Source organism: Melospiza georgiana, chromosome 8 (genome assembly GCF_028018845.1).
Source record: "Melospiza georgiana isolate bMelGeo1 chromosome 8, bMelGeo1.pri, whole genome shotgun sequence".
NCBI lineage: Eukaryota > Metazoa > Chordata > Aves > Passeriformes > Passerellidae > Melospiza > Melospiza georgiana.
This window is the reverse complement of record NC_080437.1, coordinates 14580494-14597527: the sequence shown is the minus strand read 5'-3', so window position 1 is coordinate 14597527 and position 17034 is coordinate 14580494. Positions and strand designations below refer to the sequence as shown.

General features: G+C 38.4%; 1 protein-coding gene across 4 annotated transcripts in view; it reads right to left on the bottom strand.

Moving 5' to 3' along the window:
- Positions 1-14082: 14082 nt before the first annotated feature.
- The window catches only part of DLG5 (discs large MAGUK scaffold protein 5), a 97102-nt gene continuing 94150 nt past the window's right edge, over positions 14083-17034 (bottom strand). For all 4 annotated transcript variants that reach the window (XM_058029045.1, XM_058029047.1, XM_058029046.1 and 1 more), the window contains one exon: positions 14083-15937. In XM_058029045.1, the coding sequence (XP_057885028.1) occupies positions 15834-15937 (104 nt within the window). In that variant the 3' untranslated portion in view covers positions 14083-15833. The remainder of the gene's footprint in view (positions 15938-17034) is intronic.

Sequence of the window (17034 nt, the reverse complement as noted above, 5' to 3'; positions counted from 1 at the left end):
AAAAACATCACATTCAGTTAGAAGAGAAATGACACATTTTAATGTATGGGCTATTTTGAGTCAAGCAGGCGGTAAGGATTATAGTCAGAATTTGGCCAGAATATCAGACCAGGATATCATACTTGCAAAAGAGAGCAGCTGTCAGTAATAAAAGTAAATAAGCAATAGGAGCCCCCCAAAGAAAGAGACATCTGTACCCATGGCCAGCCTGGAGGCCGAGCTCAGGCATGACCTGTGCACAGCAATTTCAGTGCTCCTTCCTGCAGTGCCCTAAGTTGTGAGGAAGCATTCCTTGAAATAAACACCTACCGTCCAAAATTACCCACAAGATGCCCAAGGCATACAGTGTAGTTTCACTCATTTGTCCTGCAAAGCTCTTGGAACATGGATGCTCTTCTTTCAGCATAGGTTTTCCCTCACTCAAGCAGCAGTGCTCCCTTTTCTGGATTTCTTCCGTGAACACCCCAGCCCTTTGATTTTAGCCAGGATAACAGCAATGGCAACAGGTGAAAGCCCTGGGTTCTTTCCCAGTCTGTGCCTACAATTGCTGCAGCTATAAAACATCTCTGTGAGAAGTTCATGATGCTGGCAGGGACAGCCACAAGATGGGCGTTCCAGTGATGCTACAAGCTGTCAATATTGCCACTCGACAGCATTTGGCAGCAAAGCTTGTCACTGCAGGCCTGACCTCAGCCTTCACTGCTTGGATACTTGCAAATCCAACTCCCACGTCACTAAATGCTATTTTCATTACTGGGAAAGAATGAAGGGGGACACATTTGCTCTGCAATCAATACATTTATCTGTGCAGTCAAAATTTTGGATAGGCACACAATGAATTGCCCAAAGTGCTTGAAAATTGGCATTAAATTCATTTATATATATTCCATTAGCCAGTTTTCTGCAGTTTATCCATTTATGTATTAATTGTTATGTGTACCTGCAAAATGCTTTATTCTCTATAAATCAGAAACTGCATCGTGACACTTGTGCCCTTCGGTTTCTTTTCTGCTTTTCAACTCTGCTTGCCAAACGCTGTGGTTTTGTTTGCAGAAGCTTCATGATAGATGCAGACTGGTAGTGCAATGAAAATGCATTTGACCATTTCTGTGGACTCTCAAAGAGCTCAGACCAGAAGGGCATGGGGGAAGGAGAGCAGGGAGAACCAGCATTTCTCTCATGTCACTCAGCTGGGCGCTGTAAAGCACCGAACGTTCTGTGACCAGCAAATAACACTCCCTGGTTTGTGTCTCAGTTTCAGCTCCAGCAGCTCCTGCCCCCCTCCTTTCACCAAACAGACATGCTGTCTAAAAGCTGTTACATGAATGCTTTCTTCCATGTATAACAGTTCTGGAAATTTTCCTATCTGGGTTGCTCAGGGGTCACAAATGAGATACTAACCTCTTTCTACAAGGTTTTATACAAATTTACTGATCAGAAGCTAGAGTCTGAAATCAAAGAAACTGTCAAGGAAAGAAAAGTGGTGTTATTCTTCACCCAAGTGAGACAGAGAATGACACTTCTTTGGGGTGAGTCTCCTTAGCCTAGATGGCCCATGAAGAAAACATACTCCAGAAGATATAGACAACCTGGGGCAAAGTTTCTGAATTTGAGGTAGATTTATTCCAGTTCAAGGTTATTATTACTGTAATATTTTTTCCTTTCCTTTCAGCTCAGAGATTTTCACAGAATACCTAGTATCAAACCAAGCCAACTTGCCTAGGATAATAAAAGGCACCATTTCCCAGAAATGGGAGACAATTTTCTGAATCCTCACCTAGTACTTTATCATACCTTCCTTCCTTATTTCTGCATCTTTCAACACCACTTGCAGTATACTGAATGCAACCTTGGCTCTGGGAAAAAAAATAATCTGTTGTTTAGAGACAGAAAAGCTCTATACAGGAGTCTGTAAGTGCCTACCCTACCTTTTTCTAGTCAAGATACACATCAAGGGCTCTGAAAAGGATGGAAAAAAGTACCTGATATAACTTTCAAAGCTATGTGACTGACAGAAAACTGCCCCATAATAGAAATATGATAAATATGTACAGCTACAAGCGAGCATCTCTTTGGAAGCACACACCTGACAAATCCCTTGCAATCTTCATTTAAACCATTGCAGCTTCAGATGCACATATTCATCCAAGACTCAGCATATTCACTGACTCTCAGTTAAAACAGAAAAGCAGCTACCATGCCAAAGGGAGATGATGTGAACTGATCTCAGCTGGGAGTCTCATTTGTGCAGCTACAGAAAGGCTCTGAAAAGCTGCACATGAACGTGAAACACAAATGCTAACAGGGTACAATGAGGCTGTTCTCACAAATGTCTCATCAATAAACATCATAAAGGACTTGCATAAAGAAATAGTACTCCATCTACACTATAAGCAAACCATAACAAATAATGAAAAGATAAATAGGAGAGCAATAAGGAAGGCAGGCAGAGAGTACAAATGTGACTACTGAAACACAAATAGAGCAGCAAGGTTAATGGTGAAAACAGGATATTTTCTATACAGGAAATTGTGCATATCTTTCTGCTACAATAGACATCAGTACTGGGGTGAGGATTAAAACACATAAATTTATTCTTTTATCAAGATGTTGGAGTACAGGGAACCAAGTCCTTTGTGTTTGCAAAGAGTCACTTGGGAAAAAGTAATTTGAATTTATTTGTAAGCGAAGCACTTGCACATCTCACATTGCAATGTGAATCAAAATTCAAAGAGCTTTTATTTCTGCAGTGTAACTTACTTCAAAAAGCCTCTGTTCTTGAATGAGTATATCCACACAGTCCATTTTGGTTTGTGCAATCAATGTTGAATTCACCTGACTAGATTAACTGTCTGAAGCACCTCCACACAGACAGACAGTAAATAAGGAAGAGAGATGCACCATAGACGAAGAAAAGAATAAGACAGGGCTACAAATCTCATTTTATCTCATGCTGCAGGCAAAGCTTGTCTCTAAAGGTATCAGGTAAGCGCAAATGGAGTCCTTAATTCATCCAACAAATTCACAAACCACATTAGCACAGAAAATGAATAATCTAGCATTCATATGAAAAGGCTATTGAAAAACTAAGTTGAAGATAAAAATTGGAACCTATTTATTCTTGAGCTCTTAAGGGATAGGCATTTTCTTTACTTAGAAGCAAGCATCCACATAACAAATACAACCTTGTAACTTTTAATAGCTGGAGCATAATCATAATCAGTTGTGATGCAAATTCCAGATTGCATGCTCTCATCTCTTGACCTTGGAGTCACCATGTTTCTCCCTATCTGTAATTAATACCTTTGTATTAGGGGGAAATGACTTTGTTGGGAAGGTCAATAAATACAGGCAGTCTAACGCCCTTCACATTGTCACAAGAGCCACAGGTTGAGTCTGTGTTTGAAGCTGCTGCAGCCCAGCAGCTGCACAGGCAGGGCTTGTCGTTCTGGGCAGAAAGGACAGACCACAGAAGGCCAGGCAGGTGCACACCCCATTTGCAAGCACAGTGAGGAGGGCACTGGAGAGGTGCCCTGCACAGCTCCATGCAGCTCCTGGTCATGGACTCCCTCCTGTCAGCAAAGAAAGGGATGGGATGCTGGCACACAGAGCCCGCTGGACATCAAGGCTGTGATTCAACTGCCTTTCAGATGTCCTGTATGTAAAACTGGAGCTACACAGCAGCTGCATAACAAATACTGACCTTCTAGCTCCAAGTGGTGGTAGAGCAGAACAAACTGCATTAACAAGCTAAGAACTAACATGGTCCAGACCTTTCTCCTTCAAATTGCTCCCTTTGTTCTACACGTTTCACAAAAAGGAAAAGCCAAATATTTACATCTTGTTGGAGAGAGGGAGTTGTGTCCCTCTCTGCTCTTCTCCAGGCTAGAACTAACTGATGACTCCTCCAGCTCTGGCTGGAGGCCATGGCAACATCAATTATGTGGGACTGCTCAGGGTTATACTTGAAGAGAAACTCAATTTTACTTTAAAAAAAAAAGTCCCACGAACTCTAAACACCCCCACAGACACAAAAAGAGAAGGAAAAAGGTTAGAAACCAAACCCCCGCAAACAACAGAGCAGTCTCTCTGCATTAAGAAAAAAACAAAAAAACAAACCAAAAAGTTTGCATCCCCTACCCCCGCATTCCTCACAGGTCAGAATTGTTGGGCCGCTGAAAAGCAACAAAAGGAAGCAACAAGTTTTGCCTTTGAGCTGCAAAAGAAATGCTCTTGGCCTTCAGCAGCACTTGGGCAAGAGCTCAAACACTGTTCTGAAAGACCAGAAGAAAGAGGAGCAGGATGATGTGAGGAGTAAACTCAGAGAAATGCTGATTGCGAGATACTGAAATGTTATTTCCTGGAGTAATTATTTGCCTCAGTGAGTACCCAGAAATCAGCTACACTTAAGGTAGTTTGACACTTCACACAGCTTTGTGTAGCACAGCTCTCTGGAGAAGCTACATACTTAGAGCTCTAACATGCCTCTGCTCTTTATGGCATCATTTAGAACCTTTTATTAGCCATATTTTAAAAATCCCACATGATTTCTACAAACCTGGTCTTTATTTGCCTCGCAACTTTCTGTCTGTAAAATAGGATGCAACTTCCTATCTGTATCATATCTGTAAGAAAACATTAGGCTGCATAAAAAGGATTCTATAATCTTCTGGGATAAAATACAAGCTCTTTCAAGAACCAGAGGCACTCAAACAAACCTCCCACCCCTGCCCCTGCAATCACATCTGGGAACATGGTGCTCTGCCTTTCACAGAGAATTTCACTGTTAAAGAGCTTGTTTTAATTATTTTCCTGTTTGAAGGAACAGTTAAGCACTCTTTTACCCCCCTGCCTCATCCCTTCTCTCTAATGTGAGATTTTGTACTAATGCAGACAGGTAAGACACCTGTAAAACACAGGTAATTTTACAGCACATCCATTGGGTCAAAGCAAATGAAAAAGTAAAGTATAGCAAACAGGGGCTCTGGGGCCTCTAGCAGGGTGATGAGAGAAGCAAGAAACACAGCCAGTGTCTCAGTCCCTTCAAAAGCAGCAGCCCAAAGTGTACAGCAGGCAGAGCTGGAGCACAGCCACGCTCCCCCTCGTGCAGAGCGAGCCTGCTCCTTGTGCCCTTTGATGGCAGAGGTTAGCACTGCAACAGGCACACACAGCTTCAGAACCTGCACACAGAGGTGTCATCTGTAACCTGAATAAAGAAACTCCAAAGTGAAAGGTCACGGCCCAGCACAGCTCACAGAAGGAAAGACACGTAGAGACTTCTCGGGAGGCACTGGGACGATTTGCATATGCTCGGTACAAGACAGCAACACATGGCAGAGGAGCTTGTTGACAACTTAATGACTGCATTGCTTACTCTGGTGGCTAAACAAAAGAAGATGCAACTCTGTAGTTTTATCAAGTACAAGGAAATTCTGTAAGTCTAACTTTGGAAGCTGGTACCTGAAAGTGTACGTCTTGTCAGTGGGAAATATGCTGTTATCACTGAATTCTGGACCTTGGAAATTAAAAGCTCAAGGTCCAAGTAACTAGAAACTGGTATGTCAAACTTGTGCCTTAGAGGGCTTCCTCTGTAAATTTGTATGAATACACTGTAAAGGACTGCAGAGAGCTCTGAATATGTCATAAAAGGAAAATGCTACTCAAGCTGTACATGTTTCCACAATGAGAAAAGCACTGTATCTGTGAAGGCTTATACAACAGTGACTTCTGCTGTGAAAGCCTTGTCAAACCAGCATATCAGTTATGAAGGTTAAAATTGCCTGCTATTGCTTCCATTACTCAAAATACTGAATATACTTTAGATAGAACTTCACAATATGCTTCTGACAGGGGCATTTGAAGTGTGATGGGCTTCAGCTCCTGTTCTTGCTCCTATAGCAGGGAGCAAGGTGTCTGTTTTAGTGGGACAAGGATGCAGACATAACAATCCAACCATTCACTAGTCCCAAAACAGAACCAAAATCTTTTCATTTTCAGGAAATTGTGAACACTTAATTTTAGTCACAGGTGGATTCAAAAGTTTTCAGGACTTGCATCTGAAATCCTCATCGATGCCATTGCATCTTACCTGAGTTAAAAGCAGAGGCAGTTTTAGTGAGCTTCTGTTTTGCCTGCATCCTAGGAGCACCTACAGGCTTTTCTTCCAAGGAAGAGTGCAACAATATGTTTGAAAGTCTCTGCCTCTAAGAAAAAAACAGAATATAAGAAACTAACAGGATTTGGAAGCTTGAAAAAAATCTCCTGGTTCTTCTATTTTTTAAAAAGTTTAGTGGTTTCAACAAAGAGCTTAACTTAAAGAGCTCATGAATCCTCACAAATTTTAATACAAGCTTATCTTCTGGAAAAACAATGACTAATGAAGAAAAACCATCTGTTCCCCATAAATTAAAACTGGTTAAATATTGGAAAGTATTTATTTGACTAAACAAAAGAACTCTCTGCACCCCTCTATGTTTAAAGCCAAATATTCTAGTTCGTGTATTCACGAATAGGTGGAAAATAACTGTCTGCACAGGCTATACACATTAAGTTAGTCTGCATAAACTGTCACAAAGGCTTTCCATTTTAAGTCATACCTTTTATAAGAAGGACTTGACACTAAGCCAATGAGCCTGATGCTCTCTCATGCTTTTTGCATACTTGAGAGACTAGATTATTATTGTCTGGTCTCAACTAAAGGTCCGTGGCCATACAAGGCTTAGTATGCCTTCATCAATTTAGAGTGATTGTTATAAAATAGCCCATAATAGGTGTCTGAATTTAACACACTAGAAATCTTGGATCTACAGATAAGCAATATGCAATACTTTTCAATCCCCTCAGAACCACCAATATTTGAAATCCCACTGATTTTGCATTATAGACTGCCACATACATTATTTTAAGATTCAGTTACTTTGTTTTTCCATGCCTTGTCTGGCAGCTGCTGATTTAGAGTCTTCACTTAGGGCAGCAAGTTCTCACCATCGATTTTGCTGATACTTTTTGTCTTATGGAAGAAATTGTCTTAGAATGCATACAATTAGATTTTCATAAACCTAAGCATGTTTGTGTGCTACTTTTTTTTTGTTTGAAGGTTTTTTGTTTGTTATTGAAGGACTTCATGATTTACAAAAAAGAAAAAATAGAAAAGAATTTACTGCCAGGCTTGTGACCTTGAGGAAGACAGTTGAAAACTCTGCTCTTAATCTTGCAAGAAAAACAATCAGTGCTATATACAGCATGAATTGACTATAAATGAGATGTTGTAACTCTAAAAACAAAGAGTGTGTCAGAGGTGTTCGATGTGTAAGTTTGCATCAAGGGACAGGTTCTCAGATTTTAAAAGAATAATTTGATAAATGCAAGTCATACTCCACGTGTTGCTGAAGAAATAGTTTTTAGTGCTTTTTCTTCTGTTGTAGTTTCTGCACTGCTGTATTAGCACACTGTGAAAATAAACATTTATTCTCTCTCACATACCAGAAATAATTTTTTTCTCTAATCACTTTACATTCTGTACTACACAAAGAAAAAATCCACAAGCGCAACTTTGAACAATGAGTAATTATGTAGTATAACTCCTGTTTTCATTAGCCTGCTTGAGGCATCTTTTAAAGGGTACTTTCTTTTTCAGAAATGACTGATCTTTTCTCAGGAAAATAGTAAATACCTAGATGGAACAGAACAGCTTTCCTTTTCAGGAATGTCTCGTTTCAATGCTTATTAAATGAAGTATCCCATTCCAAAGCTTTTATTTTCCAAATGTAACTTTCAGGCTAATAACACCCTTTTAAGGCAGGTATATTACAATTAAACACATGGCTAAATAATAGAAAACAGCATGAGGGATTTGTGGATTTTATATGACTCATCAGCTTCACTCTAAACTATTTTGCCATGTTTCCTTTCACAATGACTAAAAATCCATATATTGGTCAATTACTTATCCATAGCGCCGCTGATTTTCAAGACACATTCTTGGGGCGTGTGGTATCTGCAGAATTAGATTTTTAAAACTTATCCCCAAAAAAAAAAAAAAAAAAAAAAGAGAGAGAAAAACGCTCCACTCACAAAACACAGGGACATAAATACATTAAATGGGCAGTCCCACATTGGCTGACTTAGCTGGCCTAACTTTTTTCCCCACTAAGATGCTTCAGCTTAGAGTTACTGTAGAACCATGGATTCACACCATCAATCTGGATGATGGGTAATGATGGAAAAAACCCTTTATTTAAACAAAAAACCAGATCCCATAAATAGCAGGGGGTAACAAAAAGTCGTAAATCCAAAATCATTGAAATACATCTGATAAAACAGAAGTTGAAAGTAGTCTACATAATGAAGTACATACCCTGAGGCAGAGAAGCTAAAATAGTATTTTCACAGGAACAAGTATTAAGGTGCCACAGATGCTTTTGGTTTGGACATCAGATTTTTAAAAATAAGGGAGCCAGATATTGGAAGTCTCATTATAAGAGCACTGAGAACAAGAAAGAAAATAACTTTGAAAACTCTGTCTTAATTGTTTCAAGAAAGGATTTATCTTTCTGAGTGGCTCCTTTCACAACTAAGAGAACTGAAAAACAATTTTAAGGGCCCATAACTTGAAACATTAAATAGTGGTTTTTTGCAGCTCTTGTTCTTTCCACTAGATTGTGTATTACAGACTACCTGCATCTTGAAATAGCTGACATTACAGAGAGTGTAAACTAAAAGCTGGGCTTTAGGGCAAGAGTAGGATGGAAAAGAAACAAGATAAAAATGGCTACTTCTGGCAAATTTCAGTGTTTCAGAACTCTTTTATAAACTGTCCTCTTTTAACTCCAGTAATATTCTATGTGATAGCAAAGCAGGTTAGAATTAGACTAATATTAGTTCATTTCTAGTGAAGGTCAGGCACCATTTGTGGATCTCAGTAATTTGCAGCAAATCAATTCAGCTGTATCTCCGCATGCCTTAACAGTCAGTGCTGGCTAATCACACAATCTGAATAGTGAATGGAGAAATCCAAATCAATCCAAACACTGAAGCCTCTGTAAGCCAGCAGAGGTGACACAGTCTTAAGGCAGGTTTGTGGACTTTATGAAGCTGTCTTCTGTGGCTTACCAAGTATGTCCTGCTACAAATGTACTGCTGACACTGCTGGAAACATAGCAAGGCATCACTTTCAGAAAGTGCAGACATGCAGACCTTGCTAAAACATTACCTGAAACTGCTGCCTGCTGAATGCTGGAGTGGATCAGCCACTGCTGCTCACGAGATCATCAACAGCGAGGACAAGAAGTGTTTAAAATCAAACCAGTGATTAATACACAACCACATAGTATGCTTTGTGAAACAAACAGACTTTACATAATGTCCCAAAATACTTCAGCATTAGATAACAGGGTGAGGAAGGGAGGGATTAGGTTGCATCAGCAATGGAAAAAATCTTTGAGAGTTTAGATGTGCAAGTGAAGCATAAAGCAAGGAATGGGGCAAACAGAAAAAGCTGCACTGGATAAGAGACACACCTTGAAAGAAGATTTATCTAGAGATAGAAAGACTAGAAAGCAAAGGGAAACTAAAGCCACGTGTAACAGTAAAAGGAGAAAGTTTGTGATGTATCCTTAACACAGCTCTCACAAACTACAACCTCACTCCTAATCTGAGAACAATTTCATGGAACACTTGATAAAACTCAATGTCTGTGTATGGTTACATAGCAGAAAAGGGACTGCTGAAAGGAAAACACAGCAATTGCCCATCAGAAATCCCATTTTGGCTCTGGAAGGCACAGAACTGCCCTATGGAGTCAGAACTGGAAACATTTTGCTAGATTTAACCCAGGCAAAGACTCAATGCTTCCTCATCCCACACTGTCAGGGAACAGCTCTGATCACTGTGCAGGACAGTAGAGTAGTGTCAACATCAGACGAACTCAAGTGAACTCATGGCAGTTCAAGACTTGCAGCTCTGAGGGAAATTGCCATGTAAAGACCAGGAGGAGGGGAGGATGTCCAATTGATTTTTACAACTTCACTTGAATTATTTTGCAGCTGTAAAACAGTCACTCTAGCAAGAAATATGTGGTGCCACCCTGACAAATGAGTTCTAAATAATTGAACTGAAAATCAGTCAGAGCAGGTTTCAACAGATCACACTATAATTGCAGCTATTAACAACACATTTTTTAATATAGCACAAGTTAGGGTATAAGTATGAGAATTCATCTGAATGCTAGAAATATATTCTCAGCCAGAAGCTCTTCCAAGGCCATACAGTTCAGCCAACCCCAGATAAAAGTGATACACATTTGCCACCACGGGACCAACCCTGGCAGTTGCTGAGGACATGCAGTTTTCATCACCTTTCTAGAATTCAGCTCCATGTGTTTGGTTTCTTCAGCAATTGCACTTACTCATCTTTGCATCACAAACCTACTTGTTACTATAATGATACGAGCAATTGCTGACACTCTTAAATCCTATTTTCACGGCAGAGGACAATTTTCTCTCTCTTACCTTAGGTTCTTTTGGCTGACTTTGCTGGAATTATCCTCTTAAAATGTTATAACTAACAGTTATTTTCATCACAAAACTATGAAACTTACAATCACATTTAAACTCTTTGCACGTATTTAGATAAAAAAAACAAAGCAGCATTTTCAGCCTTTTATTTCTTATACCAGCCAAAAAGACAAGCTTGAAACCTAATGCCTTAAGTTTATCCCAGTGGGCTACAAATACCATCTCAACCTGGTTAAAAAAATCTGATGATTGAGCTAACTACTGAACTCAAATGTAAGCATTTGTGGACCAAACAGATTTGTCAAATGAAGGAATAAAGATAATTTTAATTGATTGCTGTTATTGCTAACAAGATAAGATTAATATGCAGCAAAATGAGGTACAAAAGTTGAAAAAAAAAAAGGGTCACTTACTCTGAAGATCAAAGTCATCATCTTCAGAAAGCTGAGCATTCCCTGCCTTCAGAGGAAGGGCATAGGGAATATTACATAAGGAATGTCATGAACATTTGCACTGAAAAAAACTTTAAAAAAGCTATTGCAAATATAAGTGTCATTTTATCAAGAAATAGATTTTTTTCAAGCTGTTGAAAGAATTTAACATTTTTACGGACCTGTTTCTAATTCTGGAGAAATACAAAGTATGTTTGTGAATTAAGAGTAAACTGCTGTCTTTCATTTTATATTAAATTTTCACAGGTCTTCAGGAAGACAGGAAGGACATGAAGTCATAAAAAAGCCAAATTGGACACTTTGGACATGGGGTTTGGTGGGAAAGAAGTTGTTTTGTTTTGTACATTGGGTTTGGCCGGGCTGGGGGGGCATTGCTGTTTCAGGCTCGGGTAGCTTCTTTTTCTTAACTAACAGCAGCAGCGCTGTTGGACACTTTAAAGTGTGAGCCAGTGAAGGAAAAGGGTCATAAATGAAGATACTGAATCTTTGAAAGCTTCCTCAGCCCTAGGTGCTATTTTCTTCAATATGGTAGACACAGAAAATATGTCAGTGAACACACACATTCAGTATATGATGTACTGTTAATAAAACATACCAATGACAGATAATTCACCATAATATGAAGTAACTAGGCTATATAGTACTAAGATTTTATTATTTGATTCTTGAAACAGTTATTATATCTCTTCCTCTTTCCCTCCTACATTTTTAGAACAAAGACTCTTATTTTAAAAACCTGTGTGTACATCTGTTAAAAAAATCACCTAAAAATTCACACTTCACACAGGAGGATAAAACCTCTTCATCTTTAACAGGTGCATTTTGTAGAGGAAAATTAATTAAAATTGCTTAATTAAATGAGATCTAAGGAAATCTGAAAAAACTTTAATATACCTCTTCTCACTGTTTTTCAAGTGAGTTAAATAAGATTAAATAAATATTAAAAAAAAATTAAATCATCCAAAACATCTTCCACACTGGAAGTCTACAAGATAATGGCAGAACTGAAAATGTTTTCAATTTCTTTAGTCACAGTCTGCTTCCACAGTTAACCACAGTTAACCACAGTTTGCTCAAGAAAAGGATCCATGTAGACAGACAACTGATGAAGTTGTCTAAATATAAAGTTCCAGTCCTCACCTAAAATTATAGACACTGTAAAAAACAACTACTTTTACAAAAACTTGTAATGAATTGTTTGTGAAAACAGAGCTGACCAATCCCAGATTAAGCTGGTACTTTCACACTTATGTAATAGGATCCCCTGTTCACCTGGTTATGGATTCATGCTCACATCATCTGTGTTGCGCTAGCAAAAGCGTATCTTTGTAATCAAAGAGAAATGATAAACTGAACAGCTAAAAAGTTTACTACCAGAGGTTATAAAAAATGTACTTAAAAATGTACTTTTTCAGCCATTTTCTAAGCAAAACGACACACAAGTTTACATTGGAAAAAAACCCAATCGAATGAGTAAGAAACTCTCACACTCACGGGCAGAGCAGCCTAAGAAAATTTACAAGAGGCCAAGCACCCTTTTTCTGCTGTTCAGCTTCTGCTGCAGTTCTGGAGCCTTCAGTAGCTGTTGCACAAGACCAAAGTCTGCTCTATTGGGTATCTGTACTTCTCATAGTATTCTCTTTAGTTTCCAAGCCAGTGCATATTTCTCTAGTGTCAGTCTACTTTAACAGAAGCTGTCCATGTGAAGTGCAGGCACAGAATTGTAGAAATTACATGGAGCCTTGAACCTAAGTCTAGAAAAGATTACAAGATGGTATTTTAACTACGAATACATCCACCAGAGACAGACCTAGGAGAGCTGTTCAAGACTGCTTAAGGCAATGTTTGCATTCACAACAAAGGATTAGGATATGGCCTCCAACTTCATCAGGCACTGAAAAAGAACCCTTGTCTGAGGCAGAGAGGTTGGCAGCTGTCACAGGGTAATTTTGGATCAGGCAAACACTTGCCCTGCAGTTCAGGTCAATGTGAACAGAATGTAGAGATTTGAAAGGAAGTAGATGTTTGTCAACAACAAATCATATATATGGGCTGCAGTATCTTCAGCCATTTTATGTCAGTTTAGCTGTGGAAAAATAAAGTTCAAAGATTTTTATTTCTAGTTAATTCTACCTGCAGCCACAAATGCCCAACTGTGGCTTGTAAGAATAAGGGTGAAATTTTCAGACTTTTTGTTTCTAATGTTATTATTTAGCAACTCCTTTAAAAATATCCACATAACTACATTCTTTATTTAAACACTCTTTCCAGAACAAGGGCTAAATCTATGTCTGGCATGTTATAAAAGAAAACGGTATATCAGGAAGCTCCTGACCTGAGCTAAAGGCATCTCCTCCTAGTGTTCACTCATGACTTCACTTCTACTTGGTTGTGATCAGAAGATATGCAATGTATGGCTGTCACCTACCTGCCAGAACCTGCCTGTTCTCATTTTCTTCATCCCCTATTAGATGCTGTTACCGTGGTGTGGCTTTTTCAAGAGCAGGTAAGGTGCAAGTCCTTATGACTAAAGGCTATTACTAGTTATGCAGATTACAAGACTTGTCCATCCACAAACTGGGTTCATGCTGAAGCTGACTATCTGGCATCTGAGAATAAAGAAACTGATAAAGCAGAAAAGTTAGTACATAATTATCTTCCCTAGGCTTTTGGATAACTCAGTGAACAAAAGAGACTGGACTGTCACAAGTGTAAAAACTGAGAGCATTCTACGATGTGCCTTTGAGCAAATATTCTCACTTTTCCCCAGTGACACTCCCCTGAAAATATCAGTGATAGACTCATTCTTCAGTTAAAGCCTCCATCCAAATCAGCTGCATTTCCATTTGAAATCCTTAACACCAATGGGCCAGAACATAAATGTTGGTTTGTGTTAACATTTTTTAACTTCTCGTGTCCTACAGTCTGTGAACATCTCTGGTATTTATACATCCCAGGATAGGCAACAGCAGAAAACAAACTTGTTCTTCTCAAGGTGGGTATTTGAAACTATCAGGTGGGTATACCAATTTTAGTCAGAAATTCAAACCTCATATGAGGACTCAAGTAAACAGAGTTAAGAAGAGCATGAGCTCTATGCACCCGTTATACACAAGTGAAGTTACAGAAATTGACCTTTATTTAGCAATCAGTTTCTTTAACTTTTTTTTGATACAAAGTGACATTTTCATTTAGTACAGAAAAATCCATGTCAGAACAGTACCTGTCTGTTTCAGTTGTACCACTGGAGTCTACTATGATCTCGAACTTTAAAAAACAAACAAAACAAACAAAAAATTGAGATAAACAAAAAACAACTTCTGTCCCTCACCATGAGAAGTACTTCAACTACTAATTAGCCCATTCAATTTAATATTTTTTAATTTATATATACAGTATTATAATAGTATGGTATAATACTATATATATTTTAGATGTTTTTATAGTTCAGAATACTGTATATAGCATATAACCACATAAATACTATAAAAAGTATTTTGAACTATAAAATACCAACTGTAAAACAGAATTTAAATTTAGGACCAGATCTTTCTTGATGAACTGTGCAAGAAGAATCCCTTTTTTTAATTATAAAAGCTGCAAACAGAAGCAAAATTACAGCCTGTAGTGTAAAATTAGAAACCCTACATAATGAAATGTTAGAAACAGTGACTGAGAAGCGAGTCTACTCAAATAATATTTTAAAAACAATTAAAATACAGTACCCAGGAAACATGGCACAAGAGACAGAAGAAACAGGTACAAAACCTGTGTTAGGAACACAGAGTCAGAAGTGCAAAAAACCAAAAAGGGAACCGATATAATAGAGTTTGGTACAACAGGTAAATAAGTATTGCAACCAAAACTAAACCATCACTTATTTTTTGACAGTGAAAACACTAACAATTTAGTACCTTTCTAAAGGCTTTTAACCAAAGCCCTAAAACTGGGTCTGCTCTTAAATAAAAACAGTCTATGTGAATGCTACACACTGAAGTACAAAGCTTAAGAATTACCCTGCAAAATTGCACCAACATAAGCTTTCCATATTTACAATATCTAAAAGTGACAGAACACAGCATGCTAGGCCTAGTTTATAACTCTACCCCACCTGTACTTAATCCAGGCCCAACAACCAAAAATTATTACTTGTCAACACATGTTAAACTTGGATTGCTTAGATACATTATGATGTTTAAATATTAGCTTCATGCATAAAACAAGAAACGATATCTTTGACAGACAAGCATTGACAGGATACAAACAGTGGTCTGCCCTGTGCAGGGGTCTACTTCCTTTTGAGCTTACTCCCAAGACGTACCGATTCAATCCCACATTATTACCTGGTTGTCAAGTCAACAATGTGCTTAGAAATGGTCAAAATTGTAACTAAGAGTCACATTGCGCATAAACCATCCGCTCATTCTAAGAAATTTCACTCCATTTTGGAGAGTTACCTCATTAAGTGAAAGGACACAGAGTTAAAAAAAGAACAAAACAAAACAAAAAGACATTCAAGTAAACAGCAAGAACCAAATACTTTGAAAAGGTTTTTGTAAACGTGTCATTCTACAGGGTTTTGCAGCATTGTTAAATTCATTACTCATGGACAAGTACATACAGGTCACCACCCTCATGACGACCTGTCAAGTGTACACGTACGATGTGAGAGACAAGCTTGGTGAAGTGATGATCTACCCTTCCCACATGCCTCGTCAGGTCCTCGTGTGTTCAGTGTTATCATTCCCCTTCACAAAACAGAAATCACTTATGGATATCTTTATAAAGACAGAAATGAACTGAGTCCGTTGGGTAGAAAGTTAGTTGGTTATTTACATCTGGAAAGTAGTTTCACAGCAAAAGAAATCTACAGTGGGCCAGCTGGGATCCACAGGACCTTGTTTTGTTCTTGGTCGACAGTTGTCATAATCTGAGTGCAAATGCTTGAAAGGGCTCCTCCCTGGACAATGCCTGCAGAAGAGGAAACCCCACATACAAATGAGATGAGAGCAAACAGTTATGAGTAATTACCAAGAACAGTCTTCTGCATTTATATCCGAAGTGTTTATCAACAGATCAGAATTAAGCAAGTCAACTCAGTATCTGACAGATGCATGTCTCTATTTAAAAACGAATAAACAGAGCAAAGAGGTCAAGCATTCATTGCACAGTTTCTTCTGCTAGCTCCTAAAACAATCCAGGGAAGTCAAGGAACTGATGGCTATAATCAGCTAAGACAACTGTTTTGTAAGTAGCCTCCATGTACTATTTTCAGAGGCATCAGGTGGCAAAGTTTAAGTCTAAAGATGGTCAGAACCTGCTATAATAAACCTCTGTTCAACATGTGGTGCTAAGAGTTTTATATTTACGGGGTAATATACATAGAGACTATAGCTGTAGCAACTAGACACTATTTACAAATATTAGAAGTAAATTATGAGCAGCTCACAGATTGCTGAGCTAAATAAAACAGCAGTGGTTGCTACTCCAATTCTTATCATCAACCAGATTCAAGGAACAAAACGCCAACAGCAAGCAACTCCCTGAAAATCAATTCACAAGATAAATGAAAACCTTTTATTCTATCCTTGCTAAACAAAAAGTAAAATGCCACCACTGACATATGAGAGGACAACATACTGTCCTCAATACTTAAAAACAGAGGAACTTTTTGACTTAAGAAATATGTCAGCCAGCAAAGCCTCTAGCTACAGCTAACACTAATGCTGAAAAATTATGGAAAGTCTTACACAGCTTAAGGCATAATTTTTCTTTTTGAGAAGAGAAAATAGGATGTCACACAAATATATAATGTCTGGCTCTGCAATATATACTACAGTTAATCATGTCAGGTGACTTCGGATACAGAACACAGTAACTGAAAAGGTCTATGAAAAATGACAAATGGCAAAACAAGTGATTCAGATTACACACTGTATTCACAACTTGGTAGAGGAAACAAAGCCAACTTGAAAGTCATTAGTCAAAAACTGAACTCCATGAAGCAGTTAAAGAGTATGACCTATAGCCCCATGAGTAACCTAATAGATAAACCATGCCTATATCTA